This window comes from Hyla sarda, chromosome 9, assembly GCF_029499605.1.
Source record: "Hyla sarda isolate aHylSar1 chromosome 9, aHylSar1.hap1, whole genome shotgun sequence".
Lineage (NCBI taxonomy): Eukaryota > Metazoa > Chordata > Amphibia > Anura > Hylidae > Hyla > Hyla sarda.
In genome coordinates, this window is record NC_079197.1 from 4,298,303 (window position 1) to 4,323,585 (window position 25,283).

At 48.5% G+C, this 25,283-nt stretch overlaps 1 protein-coding gene across 3 annotated transcripts in view; it reads right to left on the reverse strand.

The window, feature by feature from the left end:
* The window catches only part of MED27 (mediator complex subunit 27), a 229,865-nt gene that overhangs the window by 8,552 nt on the left and 196,030 nt on the right, over positions 1–25,283 (reverse strand). For all 3 annotated transcript variants that reach the window (XM_056540499.1, XM_056540498.1, XM_056540500.1), the window contains 2 exons: positions 11,348–11,389; positions 940–1,017 (listed from right to left, as the gene is read on the reverse strand). In XM_056540499.1, coding sequence (XP_056396474.1) covers positions 940–1,017; positions 11,348–11,389 — 120 coding nt within the window. The remainder of the gene's footprint in view (positions 1–939; positions 1,018–11,347; positions 11,390–25,283) is intronic.

Genomic DNA, 25,283 nt, shown 5'->3' on the forward strand with positions numbered 1-25,283 from the left:
GCTTATCCACCATCCAGACTATTTCTGCGTTGACACCTTTCATAAATTTTTCTCTTCCGTTCATGCCCAGGGAGATTAGCTGCAGTTCCATGGGACGTAAACTTCTTGATAATGTTGCGCACTGTGGACAAAGGCAAATCTAGATCTCTGGAAATGGACTTGTAACCTTGAGATTGTTGAGATTTTTCCACAATTTTGGTTCTCAAGTCCTCAGACAGTTCTCTTCTCCTCTTTCTGTGGTCCATGCTTAGTGTGGCGCACACAGTCACACAATGCAAAGACTAAGTGAACTTCTCTCCTTTTTATCTGCTTTCAGGTGTGATTTGTATTTTGCCCACACCTGTTACTTGCCCCAGGTGAGTATAAAGGAACATCACATGCTTGAAACAATCTTATTTATCCACAATTTTGAAAGTGTGCCAATAATTTTGTCCAGACCATTTTTGGAGTTTGGTGACATTATGGCCAATTTGCTTTTTTTCCTCCTTTTTTGGTTTAGTTCCAATACACACAAAGGGAATAAACATGTGTATAGCAAAACCTGTGTTACTGCAATATATATATATACAGAGGAGAGGAGATCTATATATATATATATACACAAAGGGAATAAACATATGTATAGCAAAACATGTTACTGCAATCCTTTCCTGTGAGGAATACTTCATTTTCTGGAAAAAATTCAGGGGTGTCAACATTTACGGCCATGACTGTATAATGGGGAATGTGCGCCACAATTATAATCGGGAACGTGCGCCACATTTACAATCGGGAATGTGTGCCACAATTACAAATAAGGAAAATGCACAGTGGGGTATAAAAAAACCTACAAAAAGAAAACCCTAAACTATTCATCAATTAACTCTAATACCAAAAATACAAAAATGCATCACAAAGCATCAGGGTTGGTAACACTGTGTCAGCGGACAATGTACTCACCATGAAGGATCGCACCACCACGTCGGGCATCTGTGGCAGCTGGTAATGCAGTAAAGCTGTTGTGGCGTGGTCTGTGACCTGGAAGACATGACAATGATCATCATGGGAGGCGTCACTGTGAAACGCGTTAAGCACAAAACAATTCCATCAGGGTGATGACCTGCAGGTTACAGGTGGTGGCGAACCATAGAGTATTGAGTTAGTGAGGACATTCGGTGACTTGTAGTACAACAGAAGCTAAAGTTGGGGGTGGGGGTCTAACATAAGCAGAGCGTGTGATGTGGTCACCAACTACTAAGGGCTTTCAAAGTGTTTTTAAAAATGTAGATGGATTTTATTACAGATTTTTACGCTAATTATGATTTCACAAAAGTGTATAAAAAATGCATCAAAATCCATGTTTTGTTTAGTTTCAAGAGGTTCCCTATTAAAATCAATGGGCTGAACCTTTAAAGGATGATGTACGGAATTTGTGTGTATTTTGGTGCCGAATTTTGCCAAGAACTATTAGGGGGCCCAATCCAACATTTCTTTACACCCCATCATCCATCCCCTTTTACTATGAAGGTCTGAAGTACTCAGATTCTCCTCTATTGTAGCTGTGAGTGTCCGGATCTTGCAATAGTAAAACAACCACATTACCGTCATGTGAAAGAGGCCTTATGTTATGGGCCGCTTAATGGGGGGATCAAGAGAAAGGGGGATTGGGGAGCTGATGCATGGTCTATCCATGGTGAGGATTACCTTTATAGAATTCTTTTTGGGATTAATTATGATGTACCCAGTGAGGAGCGGCCCTTTGGTAGGGAAGGGAGTGGTGATAGTGGTTTGTACCGACACTTGTCTGGATCCAGAGAAGAGATAACAGGCAGACACAGACAGCGGCCCAGGCTGCAAATTCCCACATTGCCGAAAATTATTTGACACATCTAAAAAAGCGTAACTATACATCTGGTGAAATGTGAGGCTGGAGACAACAGAGCTGTCAATCACAGAGACAGCTTTTATCGGAGCAAACAGCAGCAAGAAAAACACGAAGAGATCAATGATGAACGGGGGAGACAGGAAAGAAGCTGAGGAACAGTGAGATGTACACTCGTACTATCAGGAAGAGGAGGGAGGGGAAGAGCGATGGGGAAGAGAGGAAGAGCGACTGGGGAAGAGAGGAAGAGCGACGGGGGAAGAGAGGAAGAGCGACTGGGGAAGAGAGGAAGAACGACTGGGGAAGAGAGGAAGAGCGACGGGGAAAGAGAGGAAGAGCGACGGGGAAAGAGAGGAAGAGCGACGGGGAAAGAGAGGAAGAGCGACGGGGGAAGAGAGGAAGAGCGACGGGGGAAGAGAGGAAGAGCGACGGGGGAAGAGAGGAAGAGCGACGGGGGAAGAGAGGAAGAGCGACGGGGGAAGAGAGGAAGAGCGACTGGGGAAGAGCGACGGGGGAAGAGAGGAAGAGCGACGGGGGAAGATAGGAAGAACGACTGGGGAAGAGAGGAAGAACGACTGGGGAAGAGAGGAAGAACGACTGAGGAAGAGAGGAAGAGCGATGGGGAAGAGAGGAAGAGCGATGGGGAAGAGAGGAAGAGCGATGGGGAAGAGAGGAAGAGCGATGGGGAAGAGAGGAAGAGCGATGGGGAAGAGAGGAAGAACGACTGGGGAAGAGAGGAAGATCGATGGGGAAGAGAGGAAGAACGAATGGGGAAGAGAGGAAGAGCGATGGGGAAGAGAGGAAGAACGACTGGGGAAGAGAGGAAGAACGACTGGGGAAGAGAGGAAGAACGACTGGGGAAGAGAGGAAGAACGACTGGGGAAGAGAGGAAGAACGAATGGGGAAGAGAGGAAGAACGAATGGGGAAGAGAGGAAAAAGAATGGGGAAGAGAGGAAGAAGGAATGGGGAAGAGAGGAAGAACGAATGGGGAAGAGAAGAAAAAGAATGGGGAAGAGAGGAAGAGCGACGGGGGAAGAGATGAAGAATGACTGGGGAAGAGCGACGGGGCGACTGGGGAAGAGAGGAAGAACAAATGGGGAAGAGAGGAAGAACAAATGGGGAAGAGAGGAAGAACAAATGGGGAAGAGAGGAAGAATGACTGGGTAAGAGCGACGGGGCGACTGGGGAAGAGAGGAAGAGCGACAGGGGAAGAGAGGAAGAGCGACGGGGGAAGAGATGAGGAAGAGCGACGGGGGAAGAGATGAGGAAGAGCAACGGGGGAAGAGGTGAGGAAGAGCAAAGGGGGGGGGGGGAAAGAGAGGAAGGAGGACTGGGGAAGAGATGAAGAAGGACTGGGGAAGAGATGAGAAAGAGCAACGGGGGAAGAGATCAAGAAGAGCGACGGGGAAGAGAAAAAGAAGAGCGACGGGGGAAGAGAGGAAGAACGACAGGGGGGGGGGGGGGGAGAGAGGAAGAGCGATGGGGAAAGAGAGCCCTTGTGTCATGCTCCACCCCCCACAGCCCTTGTGTTATGCTCCACCCCCCACAGCCCTTGTTATGCTCCACCCCCTCAGTTCTAGTGTTATGCTGTGCCCCCTATTCCCTGAGTCATCCTCTGTACCCCAGGCCTGTGTGTCATGCTATGCCTTCCCAAACCATAAGTAATGGTCTACCCCCTCAGTGCCTGTGTCACGCTCCGCCCCAATCTCTGGCCCTTTGGCCCTGTGTCATGCTGTTGGCTGTTAGGGCATACAGTTGTAGTTTTGCAACAGATGGAGGCACACTGGTTGAAACACAGATGCAGATTAGATGCAGTGTTCCGTCACTAATTTACATAGATTTATGTATAAAATCTGCAGCGTATATGCTGTGTGTAAACACGGTTGCACATGTCTGGTGCGTTTCTCCAGGTGTGAGCTCCACATTTAAGTATTGACCGTTGCCTAATGTACGCCGGGCCTGACATGATGAGTGTGTGATGCGCTCTCCTTCATGTTGGCTGCACACAGGGTATCGATCCCTCCCAACAAAGGACGACTGATAAATACAATTTGCTTGTAACATTCTGACCCTATTAGTCTCATATTAAAGCTTCTGGGAAGACAGATGGCGGGCAGCTTTGTGAATGACCATGATAGTTGCGCCCTCTCTCACCTTGAGCCCGGATCATCAATAGCCGGATCTATCGGCCTCATGAATGCATTCATGCTCCGGCTCTTTGGCTTGCTTGCACAATATTGACGAGAATATATTTTCATACATTAGGCGGATTGTCTCTGCTGCAGAAAGCTGGGGCCCCTGCAGCAATGATGCAGCATGGAGTAGGGATGGGGGGGGGGGGGGGGGGGAGGTGTTTGGGCATCTATCCAGAATGGCCTGATCAAGTCATACCTGCAGGCCGCCCGCTAATGGCTGCAGAGGTCTGGAAGGTCCACACTAATTACTCTCCATCCGAACTTCTTCAAGGACAAGACTTTGACTTGAAGTTTATACTCAGTCCACATCTACTCCCCCTCCGACAGCCAAAGTGTCCATCATCTACCGACCACCGGGCCCTGTAATCACCTTAATTGACAGCTTCACTACCCGTCTCCTACACTTAGGACATCCCCACCACCATCATGGGTGACTTCAACATCCCCATCAATACAGCCTCTAAACCCAATCACTAACCTCCTTCGGCCTCTCTCTGTGGCTCCCTGTGGTCACACACTTCACCTTGTTTTCATCCGACTCTGCCAGCACTCCTCACTTTCCAGTCTGCACTCACTTCCAATAAATAGGACTTTTTTACTACTGTCATGTCTTCTCTGCCTTTAACACCTTTAGCTCCCTTCTCCGTGTTCGCTGCCACCCCCCACATCTCTCATTTCACCTTAAGACTTTGCCACATTCGTCAAACACAAGATTGACACCATCCATGAAAGTGTAACAAACTTGGCACTCAATCATACAATAAGGAGTTTATTTTATCCACGATCCAATGTACAATGATAACGTTTCGGTAAAATATTGACCTTCATCAGATCTAGGATTGCTGCGGAGTATGTGTATTCAAACGGCCTCACGCCGTGTGAATAGGTAAAGGATCAAGATCTCTGTGGAGAAACATGTCCTGGTCAGATGGATCCAGATCTCTATAGAGAAACATGTCCTGGTCAGATGGATCCAGATCTCTATAGAGAAACATGTCCTGGTCAGATGGATCCAGATCTCTATAGAGAAACATGTCCTGGTCAGATGGATCCAGAGCTCTATAGAGAAACATGTCCTGGTCAGATGGATCCAGATCTCTATAGAGAAACATGACCTGGTCAGATGGATCCAGATCTCTATAGAGAAACATGGCCTGGACAGATGGATCCAGATCTCTATAGAGAAACATGGCCTGGACAGATGGATCCAGATCTCTATAGAGAAACATGGCCTGGACAGATGGATCCAGATCTCTATAGAGAAACATGGCCTCGTCAGATGGATCCAGATCTCTATAGAGAAACATGACCTGGTCAGATGGATCCAGATCTCTATAGAGAAACATGACCTGGTCAGATGGATCCAGATCTCTATAGAGAAAAATGACCTGGTCAGATGGATCCAGATCTATATATAGAGAAACATGTCCTGGTCAGATGGATCCAGATCTCTATAGAGAAACATGACCTGGTCAGATGGATCCAGATCTCTATAGAGAAACATGTCTTGGTCAGATGGATCCAGAGCTCTATAGAGAAACATGTCCTGGTCAGATGGATCCAGATCTCTATAGAGAAACATGGCCTGGACAGATGGATCCAGATCTCTATAGAGAAACATGGCCTGGACAGATGGATCCAGATCTCTATAGAGAAACATGGCCTGGACAGATGGATCCAGATCTCTATAGAGAAACATGGCCTCGTCAGATGGATCCAGATCTCTATAGAGAAACATGACCTGGTCAGATGGATCCAGATCTCTATAGAGAAACATGACCTGGTCAGATGGATCCAGATCTCTATAGAGAAACATGACCTGGTCAGATGGATCCAGATCTATATATAGAGAAACATGTCCTGGTCAGATGGATCCAGATCTATATATAGAGAAACATGACCTCGTCAAATGGATCCAGATCTATAGAGAAACATGGCCTGGTCAGATGGATCCAGATCTCTATAGAGAAACATGACCTGGTCAGATGGATCCAGATCTCTATAGAGAAACATGACCTGGTCAGATGGATCCAGATCTCTATAGAGAAACATGTCCTGGTCAGATGGATCCAGATCTATATATAGAGAAACATGTCCTGGTCAGATGGATTCAGATCTCTATAGAGAAACATGGCCTGGTCAGATGGATCCAGATCTCTATAGAGAAACATGACCTGGTCAGATGGATCCAGATCTCTATAGAGAAACATGGCCTGGTCAGATGGATCCAGATCTCTATAGAGAAACATGTCCTGGTCAGATGGATCCAGATCTCTATAGAGAAACATGGCCTGGTCAGATGGATCCAGATCTCTATAGAGAAACATGTCCTGGTCAGATGGATCTAGATCTCTATAGAGAAACATGACCTGGTCAGATGGATCCAGATCTCTATAGACAACATGGCCTGGTCAGATGGATCCAGATCTCTATAGAGAAACAAGACCTGGTCAGATGGATGAAGATCTCTATAGAGAAACATGACCTGGTCATATGGATCCAGATCTCTATAGAGAAACATGTCCTGGTCAGATGGATCCAGATCTCTATAGAGAAACATGGCCTGGTCAGATGGATCCAGATCTCTATAGAGAAACATGTCCTGGTCAAATGGATCCAGATCTCCATAGAGAAACATGGCCTGGTCAGATGGATCCAGATCTATAGAGAAACATGACCTGGTCAGATGGATCCAGATCTCTGTGGAGAAACATGACCTGGTTAGATGATGGGTCCAGATCTCTGGTTGTGGTTCTGGGGGTCCAAAATCCTTCTAGATAGAGGCTCTTACATAGGGGACATCATATCCCATTATAAACCCAACACTAAGCACATCACACATCCTCTTCTCTGTATTTTTGTTCCCTATCAGTCGGCTCCTCATGTAGCGGGGTCACTGTAGCAGCTGATGCAGCGGTCTTGCAGACACATCGGTCAGGGTCACTGTATTCATTGCATTTTCTCCTCCTTTTTATACTTGGTAACAATATAAACCAGAGGTTTTCATCCATTTTCAAGGGTCCTATAATAGCTCTTAATAGTCTCCTATTGGTCTACCTGCGTACCTGTGGCCGTCTATACATGAAGCAGGAGAATCTGGATGAACAGAGGTATCATTTCTACTTTGAGACAGAAGACATACAGACAAATATGTTGTGCATGATGCTAACTATGGCGTTCCTGCATCCCATATCGCCGCACTTTACAGCGGCCCGTTGACAAGCGAAATGGTTAATGCCAGAAGCTGCGACTATAATCACGCCGCCCTCCTGATTGTGTATTTCTGGGCATTTTTGCCTTTTGTTTGGCTCTTTTTGAAGCTCGGCATGCCTCAAGCCACTGTGTCTACTAGTTGACATCATCTATTCATCCGCGAGCCGGCTACCTGCAGTTCTGTCATAGGAACACCGCACACATCCTATTCTCCGAAAACGATCGGGGAGGTAGAGCGGCTGGATGGCGAGAACGCCCTAAAATACCTATTTTACGGGAGGATTCTAAATGCCACATTAGAACCTGGTGCTGGACTGACCCTATCTGTGGTCAGTGGGGGGCCTATTCATCCTCTGCCCCCTCGGGGAATCAAACTCTCCTTTTATCCGCCGTCTATTGTAGCGGACAATGCCAGTCATATTTAGACTCGGATGATACAAAGGGAAGGTGTGAAGGCTGGGCCCTGCGTCCTGATGTGAGGGTCACGACCCCCCCAGGAGGGTGTTCACTACCGTACCGTGCATTAGTATTCAACATTCCAAATCCAAGTCTACCCCCCCACCCTCTGTTTAGGGAAGAGGCAGATTATACAGTTAGTTCTGCAGTTGAGGATCTCATAGATATAACAGGCAAGAAGGACAATATAGTCCGGCGCAGTTCACATAATGAGAGTACAGAAAAGAGACAACAGCCGTTTCACACTCGTTAATGCTTCACTGGGCCTCATCAAGGCCTGATGAAAAACTAACGGGTTCAAAATGGCTGTCGTCTCTTTGCTGTATACCCCCCCCCCCCTCATTATGCATGAAGTTATAACGAGTGCGGAATGGCTGTTGTCTTTTTGCTGTACACCCTTGTCATTATGCATGAAGCACTACCAGAGTGCGAAATGCCTGTTGTCTCTTTGTTTTATACCCCAGTCATTATGTGTGAAGCACATATGACTGTACGAAGCTGCTGTTGCCTCTTTGCTGCTCTAATGTGGATGGGGACTGTCAGGGACAGGGACTTGTCCTATGACTGTTGCTATTGTTCCTAATATTACTTTTCCTATGGCAATTGCGATTGTTCTTAATTATACTTGTCCTATGACTATTGTGATTGTTCCTAATATTACTTGTCCTATGACTGTTGCTATTGTTCCTAATATTACTTGTCCTATGACTGTTGCTATTGTTCCTAATATTACTTGTCCTATGACTATTGTGATTGTTCCTAATATTACTTGTCCTATGACTATTGTGATTGTTCCTAATATTACTTGTCCTATGACTATTGTGATTGTTCCTAATATTACTTGTCCTATGACTGTTGCTATTGTTCCTAATATTACTTGTCCTATGACTGTTGCGATTGTTCTTAATTATACTTGTCCTATGACTATTGCAATTGTTCCTAATATTACTTGTCCTATGACTATTGTGATTGTTCCTAATATTACTTGTCCTATGACTATTGTGATTGTTCCTAATATTACTTGTCCTATGACTGTTGCTATTGTTCCTAATATTACTTGTCCTATGACTATTGTGATTGTTCCTAATATTACTTGTCCTATGACTGTTGCAATTGTTCCTAATATTACTTGTCCCATGACTGTTGCTATTGTTCCTAATATTACTTGTCCTATGACTGTTGCTATTGTTCCTAATATTACTTGTCCTATGACTGTTGCTATTGTTCCTAATATTACTTGTCCTATAACTGTTGCTATAGTTCCTAATATTACTTGTTCTATGACTGTTGCTATAGTTCCTAATATTACTTGTTCTATGACTGTTGCTATTGTTCCTAATATTACTTGTCCTATGACTGTTGCTATTGTTCCTAATATTACTTGTCCTATGACTGCTGCTATTGTTCCTAATATTACTTGTCCTCTGACTGTTGCTATTGTTCCTAATATTACTTGTCCTATGACTGTTGCAATTGTTCCTAATATTACTTGTCCTATGACTGTTGCTATTGTTCCTATTACTACTTGTCCTATGACTATTGCTATTGTTCCTAATATTACTTGTCCTATGACTGTTGCTATTGTTCCTAATATTACTTGTCCTATGACTGTTGCTATTATTCCTATTACTTGCCCTATGACTGTTGCTATTGTTCCTATTATTACTTGTCCTATGACTGTTGTGATTTTTCAAAATATTACTTGTCCTGTGACTGTTGCTATTGTTCCTAAAATTACTTGTCCTATGACTGTTGCTATTATTCCTATTACTTGCCCTATGACTGTTGCTATTGTTCCAATATTAGTTGTCCTATGACTGTTGCTATTGTTCCTAAAATTACTTGTCCTATGACTGTGGCTATTGTTCCTATTACATGTTTTATGACTGTTTCCATTACTACTTGTCCTATAACTGTTGATATTGTTCCTAATAATACTTGTCCTATGACTGTTGCTATTGTTCCTAATATTACTTGTCCTATGACTGTTACGACTGTTAGTTCGATGTGACTTTAACATCAACTTTAATTAAATTTTAATTTTTGATGTATAAGCCTCTAAAATGTGTATTAAAAAGACACGCTACTATACACAACCTACTTTTGTTTATGTTTATACAATTTATTATATTTAAAATCAATAAAAAATAACTATTTGATGGGAATGTAAACCTATCAGGAGGAGAGGGTGGAGGTAACAGAAGAGAATTAATTTGAGGGCGGCCCCTGAGTCTGACACACGCGCTAGATCCAGCGTTGCTACAATGAAGAAACCATAGTGTGGTTCTGACTATGGAGGGAGAAGTATTCTAAACTTTCCAAAGTCCTCTGACTGCACTTTGTCTTCAGGCCCCCAGAAAAGCTGGGTGCTCATTCTTTTAGGAGCCATGTTGGTAGCCACCCAGCTTTCCTAGGAACAAATATAACATTTTACAATATATCCAGCACGGATAAAAAGAGATTTCTTTCTCTTTTGGAGAGACGCGTTTCGGGAGCTCAAGGCCTCGGAAGTTCAGAATGAATATTACTTCTTCACAGGTACAAGATTCTCCAGATGCCGTCTTGAAGGGGGGGGAGGGGGGGGGGATGAGATTTTGCCCCCTTGTAGTGAAGAATGCCGGCCCCAGGGTCAGTTTATAAGCAGACAGTGCGGCGGTTGGCTGCGGGACCCCTCCGGCGAGGCCGGGCCCTGTATAAGCAAATGTAATAAGCCGCTTCTGCTGATACAGCACTTATTGAGGGAGAAGAAGCTACAGGAGGAATTCATTTCAGGATCTGTGGCAGCAATAGATGCTGAAGTATCGGACTTTCTGGATTATCAGAGGGAAGGAATTTTAGTAAAATTTTTACATGTTAAATGGCGCCACACCTGTCCTAGACTGGTACTGCAGTTGAGCTCTATTGACGTTAACAAACTAAGCAGCAATATAAGTTGCAATACCACGCACGACCTCTGCACAGGTGTGGCGCTGTTTTTTTGGAAGTGAGTTTTAGGCAAAAAAAGGGCTACAAATAGGCCAGTGTTTCCACACCAGTGTGCCTCCAGCTGTTGCAAAACTACAACTCCCAGCATGCCCAAACAGCCAACGGCTGTCCAGGCATGCTAGAGGTTGTAGTTTTGCAATAGATAAAGGCACACTGGTTGGGAAACACGACCCTATAGACAAGTCTTTCCCAACCAGGATGCCTCCAGCTGTTGCAAAACTACAACTCCCAGCATGCCCGGACAGCCGTTGGCTGTCCGGGCATGCTGGGAGTTGTAGTTTTTGCAACAGACACTGGTTGAAATAGGGCAACGTAAAATTTTAAAATGTGAAACTGCGCCACACCTGTCCGTGTCTGGCACTGCAGCTGAGCTTTATTGTAGAACAAGTTAAGCTGCAATACCAAGCGCAACCGGTGCACAGGTGTGGCGCTGTTGTTTTTGGAAGTGAGGTTTAGGTAAAGTGTGGCTACAAAAATGCCAGTGTTTCCTAACCAGTGTGCCTCCAGCTGTTGCATAACTACAACTTGCAGCATGCCCTGAAAGCCAAAAGCTGGAAGTTGAAGTTGTGCAACAGCTGGGGGCACACTGGTTGGGAAACCCTGAAATAGGGCAACCTAGGAGTAAGGGTCACTTACCTTCTGGAAGACTTGATAGTTTGACTTTGACCATATGTCCAGCTGAAAGAGAGAGAGAAGAAAGAGGGTCAGAGGTCATAGTCGCTGACTACCTGTTAAATAATAAGCATATAATGCCGCAGATAGAGGGCGCACTTGGGCCCAATATAACTCTATAAGATGTAAGTGAGCGCAGCACCGGGCGGGCAGAGGGGGGCGGGGATCTCCATACTTACTGAGTGCATCAATTATTAAGGAAGCCGGATGGAAAATCAATAAGGACGAGGCTGCGGCTCTTCGCTCCATCACTGCTGTGGACACTGGAATGTCCTTGGCAAGATCAAGGAACCGAGAGAGCAGAGGAGTCGTTACAGTGTGCCAGTCCTGAGTGCAAAGGAGATCACCCAACAGGAAGAGCGATGGAGAGCCGGAATGGTGCCCTGTGGATGCTGTGCCGGGCCTGCGCCATAACCGCCTCCGGTCACCATCATCAGTCAGGGAATCATAATGTACATGATGTAAGGCGCTGCCAGATACCATATACACACCGCTGCCAGAAACTGTATACACCTGTACAAAAGCTATATACACACTGCTGCCAGATGTTATATACACACCGCTGCCAGATACCATATACACACCGCTGCCAGATGATATATACACACACCGCTGCCAGAAACTGTATACACCTGTACTAAAGCTATATACACACCGCTGCCAGATACCATACACACACCGCTGCCAGAAACTGTATACACCTGTACAAAAGCTATATACACACTGCTGCCAGATGTTATATACACACCGCTGCCAGATACCATATACACACCACTGCCAGAAACTGTATACACCTGTACAAAAGCTATATACACACCGCTGCCAGATATTATATACACACCGCTGCCAGATGTTATATACACACCGCTGCCAGATGATATATACACACCGCTGCCAGATACCATACACACACCGCTGCCAGAAACTGTATACACCTGTACAAAAGCTATATACACACTGCTGCCAGATGTTATATACACACCGCTGCCAGATGATATATACACACCGCTGCCAGATACCATACACACACCGCTGCCAGAAACTGTATATACCTGTACTAAAGCTATATACACACCGCTGCCAGATGCTATATATACACTGCTGCCAGATGATATATACACACCGCAGCCAGATACCGTATACACACTGCTGCCAGATGCTATATACACACCGCTGCCAGATGATATATACACACCGCTGCCAGATACCATACACACACCGCTGCCAGATACCATACACACACCGCTGCCAGATACCATACACACACCGCTGCCAGATACCATACACACACCGCTGCCAGATACCATACACACACCGCTGCCAGAAACTGTATACACCTGTACAAAAGCTATATACACACTGCTGCCAGATACCATACACACACCGCTGCCAGAAACCATACACACCGCTGCCAGAAACTGTATACACCTGTACAAAAGCTATATACACACTGCTGCCAGATGTTATATACACACCGCTGCCAGATGATATATACACACCGCTGCCAGATACCGTATACTCACCGCTGCCAGATGATATATACACACCGCTGCCAGATACCGCATACTCACCGCTGCCAGATGATATATACACACCGCTGACAGATACCGTATACACACCGCTGCCAGATACCATATACACACCGCTGCCAGATGATATATACACACACCGCTGACAGATGATATATACACACCGCTGCCAGAAACTGTATACACCTGTACAAAAGCTATATACACACCGCTGCCAGATGTTATATACACACCACTGCCAGATGATATATACACACCGCTGCCAGATGATATATACACACCGCTGCCAGATGATATATACACACCGCTGACAGATACCGTATACACACCGCTGCCAGATACCATATACACACCGCTGCCAGATACCATACACACACCGCTGCCAGATTATATATACAAACACCGCTGCCAGATGTTATATACACACCGCTGCCAGATACTGTATACACACCGCTGCCAGATGTTATATACACACCGCTGCCAGATACCGTACACACACCGCTGCCAGATTATATATACAAACACCGCTGCCAGATACCGTATACACACTGCTGCCAGATGTTATATACACACCGCTGCCAGATACTGTATACACACTGCTGCCAGATGTTATATACACACCGCTGCCAGATACCGTATACACACTGCTGCCAGATGTTATATACACACCGCTGCCAGATACCGTATACACACTGCTGCCAGATGCTATATACACACCGCTGCCAGATGCTATATACACACCGCTGCCAGATGCTATATACACACTGCTGCCAGATGTTATATACACACCGCTGCCAGATACCGTATACACACTGCTGCCAGATGTTATATACACACCGCTGCCAGATACCGTATACACACCGCTGCCAGATGTTATATACACACCGCTGCCAGATACCGTATACACACCGCTGCCAGATGCTATATACACACCCCTGCCAGATACCGTATACACACACCGCTGCCAGATACTGTATACAACTGTACTAAAGCTATATACACACCGCTGCCAGATGTTATATACACACCGCTGCCAGATGCCGTATACACACCGCTGCCAGATGCCATATACACACCGCTGCCAGGTGCCGTATACACACCGCTGCCAGGTGCCGTATACACACCGCTGCCAGGTGCCGTATACACACCGCTGCCAGGTGCCGTATACACACCGCTGCCAGGTGCCGTATACATACCGCTGCTAGATGTTATATACACACCGCTGCCAGATGCTATATACACACGGCTGCCAGATGTTATATACACACCGCTGCCAGATGCTATATACACACACCGCTGCCAGATGTTAGATACACCATTACTGACGGTATATACACAACTAGTACATGGGTACATGGCGTTGCCAGGCTTTTCCTACCTAATTCTTGTTGGAAAGAAAAAACATATGGTTACCCATATCTTATATACATGACCTATGGTTACCCATATCTTATATACACGACCTACGGTTACCCATATCTTATATACACGACCTACGGTTACCCATATCTTATATACACGACCTACGGTTACCCATATCTTATATACACGACCTACGGTTACCCATATCTTATATACACGACCTACGGTTACCCATATCTTATATACATGAGCTATGGTTACCCATATCTTATATACACGACCTACGGTTACCCATATCTTATATACACGACCTACGGTTACCCATATCTTATATACATGACCTATGGTTACCCATATCTTATATACACGACCTATGGTTACCCATATCTTATATACACGACCTACGGTTACCCATATCTTATATACACGACCTACGGTTACCCATATCTTATATACACGACCTATGGTTACCCATATCTTATATACATGACCTACGGTTACCCATATCTTATATACATGAGCTATGGTTACCCATATCTTATATACACGACCTACGGTTACCCATATCTTATATACACGACCTACGGTTACCCATATCTTATATACACGACCTACGGTTACCCATATCTTATATACACGACCTACGGTTACCCATATCTTATATACACGACCTATGGTTACCCATATCTTATATACATGACCTACGGTTACCCATATCTTATATACACGACCTACAGTTACCCATATCTTATATACATGACCTATGGTTACCCATATCTTATATACACGACCTACGGTTACCCATATCTTATATACACGACCTATGGTTACCCATATCTTATATACATGACCTATGGTTACCCATATCTTATATACATGACCTACGGTTACCCATATCTTATATACACGACCTACGGTTACCCATATCTTATATACACGACCTACGGTTACCCATATCTTATATACACGACCTATGGTTACCCATATCTTATATACACGACCTACGGTTACCTATATCTTATATACATGACTTATGGTTACCCATATCTTATATACATGACCTATTGTTACCCATATCTTATATACACCGACCTATGGTTACCCATATCTTATATACACCGACGTATGGTTACCCATATATTATATACACTGACCTATGGTTATTTATATCTTATATACACCGACCTATGTTTATTTATATCTTATATACACCGACCTATGGTTACCCATATCTTATATACACCGACCTATGGTTATTTATATCTTATATACACCGACCTATGGTTACCCATATGTTCTATACACCCTTCGGCACAGATGCTATATACAATACACATGGCTGTACCAATAAATGCTGCTGCCTGCTGACAACCCCCATAAACAGCGCCAACAGAACAGATGTAATGTAGATGGCTGGGAGTTGTAGTTTTCTACCAGCTGGACAGTCACAGGTTGGGGATCACTGCTGTCAGGCAAAACTGGAACCATGGCATAGGGCAACGGGCGCCATTCCTGCCATGGCTGCAGATTCTGTGGAATTCTGCTGAGATCCAGAATTTCCAATTTGTTCCCCCACCATATAAAAACAACCCCCCCCCCCCATATAGAAGCCATAACACTCCCCCCCCCCCCCCCAATAGAGGCCATAACTCCATCCCCTCACCCACCCGCTCGGAGAATCCGCTTTCCTCCCTCTTGCTAGCATTGTGGGACAGGACGCCGTTTTCTGAAGGTCGTGCGAATGATTTCAAAGTCGATAAACGAATCGCAACCTTCCTTGCATCTCATATCAAACGGGGACGGTGCCAGCCCCTATTATAGAAATCAGATTGCGCCCCCTCCCTGTCGGAGTGCCCCCCTCCCAGACAACTTCTCCGCTCACCTTTGAAGTGGTAGGGAAGCAGGGATCAGAAATTACCCCAGAGACGGCTCTGGTGATCTTTGAAGCTCGGCTTTGATAGCTTTGTGCTGAGGTTGGGATGATGTGAGCGGACGCTGACGCGGGGTAATTAATGAAGCAGTAGTCTGAACAGACGCTGCTGCTCAACAAGAGGATTCAATGGAGGCGCTTACGCTTCCTAACTACTACACAGAAAAGTACATGCACTACAGAGCCCAGGAGAAATGACAGGAGCCGCCTGTACTACAGAGCCCAGGAGAAATGACAGGAGCCGCCTGTACTACAGAGCCCAGGAGAAAAGACAGGAGCCGCCTGTACTACAGAGCCCAGGAGATAAGACAGGAGCCGCCTGTACTACAGAGCCCAGGAGATAAGACAGGAGCCGCCTGTACTACAGAGCCCAGGAGAGATGACAGGAGCCTCCTGTACTACAGAGCCCAGGAGATAAGACAGGAGCCGCCTGTACTACAGAGCCCAGGAGATAAGACAGGAGCCGCCTGCACTACAGAGCCCAGGAGAGATGACAGGAGCCTCCTGTACTACAGAGCCCAGGAGATAAGACAGGAGCCGCCTGTACTACAGAGCCCAGGAGATAAGACAGGAGCCGCCTGCACTACAGAGCCCAGGAGAAAAGACAGGAGCCGCCTGTACTACAGAGCCCAGGAGAAAAGACAGGAGCCGCCTGTACTACAGAGCCCAGGAGAAAAGACAGGAGCCTCCTGTACTACAGAGCCCAGGAGAGATGACAGGAGCCGCCTGTACTACAGAGCCCAGGAGAAAAGACAGGAGCCTCCTGTACTACAGAGCCCAGGAGAGATGACAGGAGCCGCCTGTACTACAGAGCCCAGGAGAGATGACAGGAGCCGCCTGTACTACAGAGCCCAGGAGATAAGACAGGAGCCGCCTGCACTACAGAGCCCAGGAGATAAGACAGGAGCCGCCTGTACTACAGAGCCCAGGAGAGATGACAGGAGCCTCCTGTACTACAGAGCCCAGGAGATAAGACAGGAGCCACCTGTACTACAGAGCCCAGGAGATAAGACAGGAGCCGCCTGTACTACAGAGCCCAGGAGATAAGACAGGAGCCGCCTGTACTACAGAGCCCAGGAGAAAAGACAGGAGCCTCCTGTACTACAGAGCCCAGGAGAGATGACAGGAGCCGCCTGTACTACAGAGCCCAGGAGAAAAGACAGGAGCCTCCTGTACTACAGAGCCCAGGAGATAAGACAGGAGCCGTCTGTACTACAGAGCCCAGGAGATAAGACAGGAGCCGCCTGTACTACAGAGCCCAGGAGATAAAGACAGGAGCCGTCTGTACTACAGAGCCCAGGAGATAAGACAGGAGCCGCCTGTACTACAGAGCCCAGGAGATAAGACAGGAGCCGCCTGTACTACAGAGCCCAGGAGATAAGACAGGAGCCGCCTGTACTACAGAGCCCAGGAGAAAAGACAGGAGCCGCCTGTACTACAGAGCCCAGGAGATAAGACAGGAGCCGCCTGTACTACAGAGCCCGGGAGAAAAGACAGGAGCCGCCTGTACTACAGAGCCCAGGAGAAAAGACAGGAGCCGCCTGTACTACAGAGCCCAGGAGAAAAGACAGGAGCCGCCTGTACTACAGAGCCCAGGAGAAAAGACAGGAGCCTCCTGTACTACAGAGCCCAGGAGAGATGACAGGAGCCGCCTGTACTACAGAGCCCAGGAGAGATGACAGGAGCCGCCTGTACTACAGAGCCCAGGAGATAAGACAGGAGCCGCCTGCACTACAGAGCCCAGGAGATAAGACAGGAGCCGCCTGTACTACAGAGCCCAGGAGATAAGACAGGAGCCGCCTGTACTACAGAGCCCAGGAGAAAAGACAGGAGCCTCCTGTACTACAGAGCCCAGGAGATAAGACAGGAGCCGTCTGTACTACAGAGCCCAGGAGATAAGACAGGAGCCGCCTGTACTACAGAGCCCAGGAGATAAAGACAGGAGCCGTCTGTACTACAGAGCCCAGGAGATAAGACAGGAGCCGCCTGTACTACAGAGCCCAGGAGATAAGACAGGAGCCGCCTGTACTACAGAGCCCAGGAGATAAGACAGGAGCCGCCTGTACTACAGAGCCCAGGAGAAAAGACAGGAGCCGCCTGTACTACAGAGCCCAGGAGATAAGACAGGAGCCGCCTGTACTACAGAGCCCAGGAGATAAGACAGGAGCCGCCTGTACTACAGAGCCCAGGAGATAAGACAGGAGCCGCCTGTACTACAGAGCCCAGGAGAGATAACAGGAGCCGCCTGTACTACAGAGCCCAGGAGAGATGACAGGAGCCGCCTGTACTACAGAGCCCAGGAGATAAGACAGGAGCCACCTGTACTACAGAGCCCAGGAGAAAAGACAGGAGCCGCCTGTACTACAGAGCCCAGGAGATAAGACAGGAGCCGCCTGTACTACAGAGCCCAGGAGAAAAGACAGGAGCCACCTGTACTACAGAGCCCAGGAGAGATGACAGGAGCCGCCTGTACTACAGAGCCCAGGAGATAAGACAGGAGCCGCCTGTACTACAGAGCCCAGGAGATAAGACAGGAGCCGCCTGTACTACAGAGCCCAGGAGATAAGACAGGAGCCGCTTGTACTACAGAGCCCAGGAGATAAGACAGGAGCCGCCTGTACTACAGAGCCCAGGAGAGATGACAGGAGCCGCCTGTACTACAGAGCCCAGGAGAGATAACAGGAGCCGCCTGTACTACAGAGCCCAGGAGATAAGACAGGAGCCTCCTGTACTACAGAGCCCAGGAGAGATGACAGGAGCCGCCTGTACTACAGAGCCCAGGAGGTAAGACAGGAGCCGCCTGTACTACAGAGCCCAGGAGATAAGACAGGAGCCGCCTGTACTACAGAGCCCAGGAGATAAGACAGGAGCCGCCTGTACTACAGAGCCCAGGAGATAAGACAGGAGCCGCCTGTACTACAGAGCCCAGGAGAGATGACAGGAGCCGCCTGTACTACAGAGCCCAGGAGATAAGACAGGAGCCGCCTGTAGTACAGAGCCCAGGAGAGATGACAGGAGCCGCCTGTACTACAGAGCCCAGGAGAAAAGACAGGAGCCGCCTGTACTACAGAGCCCAGGAGAGATGACAGGAGCCGCCTGTACTACAGAGCCCAGGAGATAAGACAGGAGCCGCCTGTACTACAGAGCCCAGGAGAGATGACAGGAGCCGCCTGTACTACAGAGCCCAGGAGAGATAACAGGAGCCGCCTGTACTACAGAGCCCAGGAGATAAGACAGGAGCCGCCTGTACTACAGAGCCCAGGAGATAAGACAGGAGCCGCCTGTACTACAGAGCCCAGGAGAGATGACAGGAGCCGCCTGTACTACAGAGCCCAGGAGAGATGTCAGGAGCCGCCTGTACTACAGAGCCCAGGAGATAAGACAGGAGCCGCCTGTACTACAGAGCCCAGGAGATAAGACAGGAGCCGCCTGTACTACAGAGCCCAGGAGAGATGACAGGAGCCGCCTGTACTACAGAGCCCAGGAGATAAGACAGCAGCCGCCTGTACTACAGAGCCCAGGAGAGATGACAGGAGCCGCCTGTACTACAGAGCCCAGGAGAGATGACAGGAGCCGCCTGTACTACAGAGCCCAGGAGATAACACAGGAGCCGCCTGTACTACAGAGCCCAGGAGAAAAGACAGGAGCCGCCTGCACTACAGAGCCCAGGAGATAAGACAGGAGCCGCCTGTACTACAGAGCCCAGGAGATAAGACAGGAGCCGCCTGTACTACAGAGCCCAGGAGAGATAACAGGAGCCGCCTGTACTACAGAGCCCAGGAGATAAGACAGGAGCCGCCTGTACTACAGAGCCCAGGAGATAAGACAGGAGCCGCCTGTACTACAGAGCCCAGGAGAGATAACAGGAGCCGCCTGCACTACAGAGCCCAGGAGATAAGACAGGAGCCGCCTGTACTACAGAGCCCAGGAGAGATAACAGGAGCCGCCTGCACTACAGAGCCCAGGAGATAAGACAGCAGCCGCCTGTACTACAGAGCCCAGGAGATAAGACAGGAGCCGCCTGTACTACAGAGCCCAGGAGAGATGACAGGAGCCGCCTGTACTACAGAGCCCAGGAGATAAGACAGGAGCCGCCTGTACTACAGAGCCCAGGAGATAAGACAGGAGCCGCCTGTACTACAGAGCCCAGGAGAGATGACAGGAGCCGCCTGCACTACAGAGCCCAGGAGATAAGACAGGAGCCGCCTGTACTACAGAGCCCAGGAGAGATGACAGGAGCCGCCTGTACTACAGAGCCCAGGAGAAAAGACAGGAGCCGCCTGTACTACAGAGCCCAGGAGAGATGACAGGAGCCGCCTGTACTACAGAGCCCAGGAGATAAGACAGGAGCCGCCTGTACTACAGAGCCCAGGAGAGATGACAGGAGCCGCCTGTACTACAGAGCCCAGGAGAAAAGACAGGAGCCGCCTGTACTACAGAGCCCAGGAGAGATGACAGGAGCCGCCTGTACTACAGAGCCCAGGAGATAAGACAGGAGCCACCTGTACTACAGAGCCCAGGAGATAAGACAGGAGCCGCCTGTACTACAGAGCCCAGGAGAGATGACAGGAGCCGCCTGTACTACAGAGCCCAGGAGAGATAACAGGAGCCGCCTGTACTACAGAGCCCAGGAGAGATGACAGGAGCTGCCTGTACTACAGAGCCCAGGAGATAAGACAGGAGCCGCCTGTACTACAGAGCCCAGGAGAGATGACAGGAGCCACCTGTACTACAGAGCCCAGGAGAGATAACAGGAGCCGCCTGTACTACAGAGCCCAGGAGATAAGACAGGAGCCGCCTGTACTACAGAGCCCAGGAGATAAGACAGCAGCCGCCTGTACTACAGAGCCCAGGAGAGATGACAGGAGCCGCCTGTACTACAGAGCCCAGGAGAGATGACAGGAGCCGCCTGTACTACAGAGCCCAGGAGAGATAACAGGAGCCGCCTGTACTACAGAGCCCAGGAGATAAGACAGCAGCCGCCTGTACTACAGAGCCCAGGAGATAAGACAGGAGCCGCCTGTACTACAGAGCCCAGGAGATAAGACAGGATCCGCCTGTACTACAGAGCCCAGGAGAGATAACAGGAGCCGCCTGCACTACAGAGCCCAGGAGATAAGACAGCAGCCGCCTGTACTACAGAGCCCAGGAGATAAGACAGGAGCCGCCTGTACTACAGAGCCCAGGAGATAAGACAGGAGCCGCCTGTACTACAGAGCCCAGGAGATAAGACAGGAGCCGCCTGTACTACAGAGCCCAGGAGATAAGACAGGAGCCGCCTGCACTACAGAGCCCAGGAGATAAGACAGGAGCCGCCTGTACTACAGAGCCCAGGAGATAAGACAGGAGCCGCCTGTACTACAGAGCCCAGGAGATAAGACAGGATCCGCCTGTACTACAGAGCCCAGGAGAGATAACAGGAGCCGCCTGTACTACAGAGCCCAGGAGATAACACAGGAGCCGCCTGTACTACAGAGCCCAGGAGATAAGACAGGAGCCGCCTGTACTACAGAGCCCAGGAGATAAGACAGGAGCCGCCTGTACTACAGAGCCCAGGAGAAAAGACAGGAGCCGCCTGCACTACAGAGCCCAGGAGATAAGACAGGAGCCGCCTGTACTACAGAGCCCAGGAGATAAGACAGGAGCCGCCTGTACTACAGAGCCCAGGAGAGATAACAGGAGCCGCCTGTACTACAGAGCCCAGGAGAGATAACAGGAGCCGCCTGTACTACAGAGCCCAGGAGAGATGACAGGAGCCGCCTGTACTACAGAGCCCAGGAGAGATGACAGGATCCGCCTGTACTACAGAGCCCAGGAGAGATGACAGGATCCGCCTGTACTACAGAGCCCAGGAGATAAGACAGGATCCGCCTGTACTACAGAGCCCAGGAGATAAGACAGGAGCCGCCTGCACTACAGAGCCCAGGAGATAAGACAGGAGCCGCCTGTACTACAGAGCCCAGGAGATAAGACAGGAGCCGCCTGTACTACAGAGCCCAGGAGAGATAACAGGAGCCGCCTGCACTACAGAGCCCAGGAGATAAGACAGGAGCCGCCTGTACTACAGAGCCCAGGAGATAAGACAGGAGCCGCCTGTACTACAGAGCCCAGGAGAGATGACAGGAGCCGCCTGTACTACAGAGCCCAGGAGATAAGACAGGAGCCGCCTGTACTACAGAGCCCAGGAGATAAGACAGGAGCCGCCTGTACTACAGAGCCCAGGAGAAAAGACAGGAGCCGCCTGCACTACAGAGCCCAGGAGAAAAGACAGGAGCCGCCTGTACTACAGAGCCCAGGAGATAAGACAGGAGCCGCCTGTACTACAGAGCCCAGGAGATAAGACAGGAGCCGCCTGTACTACAGAGCCCAGGAGATAAGACAGGAGCCGCCTGTACTACAGAGCCCAGGAGAGATGACAGGAGCCGCCTGTACTACAGAGCCCAGGAGATAAGACAGGAGCCGCCTGTACTACAGAGCCCAGGAGATAAGACAGGAGCCGCCTGTACTACAGAGCCCAGGAGATAAGACAGGAGCCGCCTGCACTACAGAGCCCAGGAGATAAGACAGGAGCCGCCTGTACTACAGAGCCCAGGAGATAAGACAGGAGCCGCCTGTACTACAGAGCCCAGGAGATAAGACAGGAGCCGCCTGTACTACAGAGCCCAGGAGATAAGACAGGAGCCGCCTGCACTACATTTTTGGGTAGTGAGAGCAGAATGATGAACATCGTAACAAAAGTGAAAGGGTCTGAAAACTTTCAGAATGCATTGTACTTACCAGGGCATGCTGGGAGTTGTAGTTTTGCAACAGCTGGAGGCCCCCTGGTTCAGAAGCAATGGGGTATAGGGCAGTGGTCTCCAAACAGTGGACCTCCCACTTGTTGCAAAACTATAACTGCCAGCATGCCCGGAGGTCCACAGTTCAGAGAACACTGGGATATACTAAACTGCTCAAAAACATAAAGGGAACACTCAAACAACACAATGTAACTCCAAGTCACTGACACTTGTGTGAGATCCCACTGTCCACTCAGGAAGAACACTGATTGACAATCAATCTCACATGGAACAGACAACACGTGGATATTATAGGCAATTAGCAAGACACCCCAAATAAAGGAGTGGTTGTGCAGGTGGTGACCACAGACCACTTCTCAATTCCTATGCTTACTGGCTGATGTTTTGGTCACTTTTGAATGCTGGCAGTGCTTTCACTCTGGTGGTAGTATGAGACGGAGTCTACAACCCACACAAGTGGCTCAGGTAGTGCAGCTCATCCAGGATGGCACATCAATGCGAGCTGTGGCAAGAAGGTTTGCTGTGTCTGTCAGCGTAGTGTCCAGAGCATGGAGGCGCTACCAGGAGACAGACCAGTACATCAGGAGACGTGGAGGAGGCCGTAGAAGGGCAACAACCCAGCAGCAGGACCGCTACCTCTGCCTTTGTGCAAGGAGGAGCAGGAGGAGCACTGCCAGAGCCCTGCAAAATGACCTTGAGCAGGACACAAATGTGCATGTGTCCACTCAAACGGTCAGAAGCAGACTCCATGAGGGTGGTATGAGGGCCCGATGCCCACAGGTGGGGGTTGTGCTTACAGCCCAACACCGCGCAGGATGTTTGGCATTTGCCAGAGAACACAAAGATTGGCAAATTTACCACTGGCGCCCTGTGCTCTTCACAGATGAAAGCAGGTTCACACTGAGCACATGTGACAGAGTCTGGAGACGCCGTGGAGGACGTTCTGCTGCCTGCAACATCCTCCAGCATGACCGGTTTGGCGGGTCAGTAATGGTGTGGGGTGGCATTTATTTGGGGGGGCCGCACAGCCCTCCATGTGCTTGCCAGAGGTAGCCTGACTGCCATTAGGTACCGAGATGAGATCCTCAGACCCTTTGTGAGACCATATGCTGGTTCGGTTGGCCCTGGGTTCCTCCTAATACAAGACAATGCTAGCCTACTACTGAGCCTCATTGGGACTTGTATTAAGGACATTACATAAAGTTGGATCAGCCTGTAGTGGGGTTTTCCACTGTGATTTTGAGTGACTCCATATCCAGACCTCCAGGGGTTGATGATTTCCATTGATAATTTTTGGTGATTTTGTTGTCAGCGAATTCAACTATGTAAAGAGGAAAGTATCTCATACGATTAGTTCATTCATTCAGATCTGTGTTATCTTAGTGTTCCCTTTATTTTTTTGAGCAGTTTATATCCACAGTGGTGATCACTCTGCTCACCCAGAATCCTGAAAGGTAAACAACAAAACATTTCTTTTACAAAAAATCTGATTAATAAAGTAGGACCAGGCAGCTGAATTACTTCCCAATGGGCTTGAGATGAAGAACAGACTGGTTGCTAAGGAAGATCAACCTAACAACCTCTCATGAAACAATGTAACTAAGCACTGTATCCATAGCAACCAAACTGGGACAGTGTTGTCAGCACTCTGCATTACTAATCAGATTTTTGTGTAAGTTTTATTGTAGGACCACCATCTTCCTGTGTAGACCAGAGGGGGTGACATTGAGGGCTGCAGGGGTCACATGACACCGATAACTAACCTTGCAGACTTTATTAATATATGCGCCTCCGCGGTGGTAAACATCAGCATGCTAACAACCTCTTGTGCGGCGCCCCGGCGCTCATTAGGATGTGGCCTTTGGGTCTGAAAGAGCATTGTGCGAGCTTTAATCAGTCAGGGAACCTGATCCTCATATTAATGTCCGTGCAAATCAACCCGCCGCCATCGGAATTGGCTTTGTACAGCACGGCATGGGTTAAGCTCTTCGGTAGTCAACTCTTTAACCCTCGAGTGAATGGCAGCACATCCCTGAGAACCGCCACCAGCTGATAACCAGGCAGACACTTACTAATTTCCTAGCATCTCCGATATCCTCGGACGAGCTGTCGCCGCACCGTCAGCACGTGAGGGGTTAATACGAAAAGCCAATTACACGAGCACAGTCGGCTGTGAAAACCAAATTTATTAGCCGTTTCCAATGTTCCAGTGGACAAGAACAATTTTTTTTTTTGTCTTGAACATATTCATCTGTTCCTGTCTGCCCTTTTTGCTCGTCAAT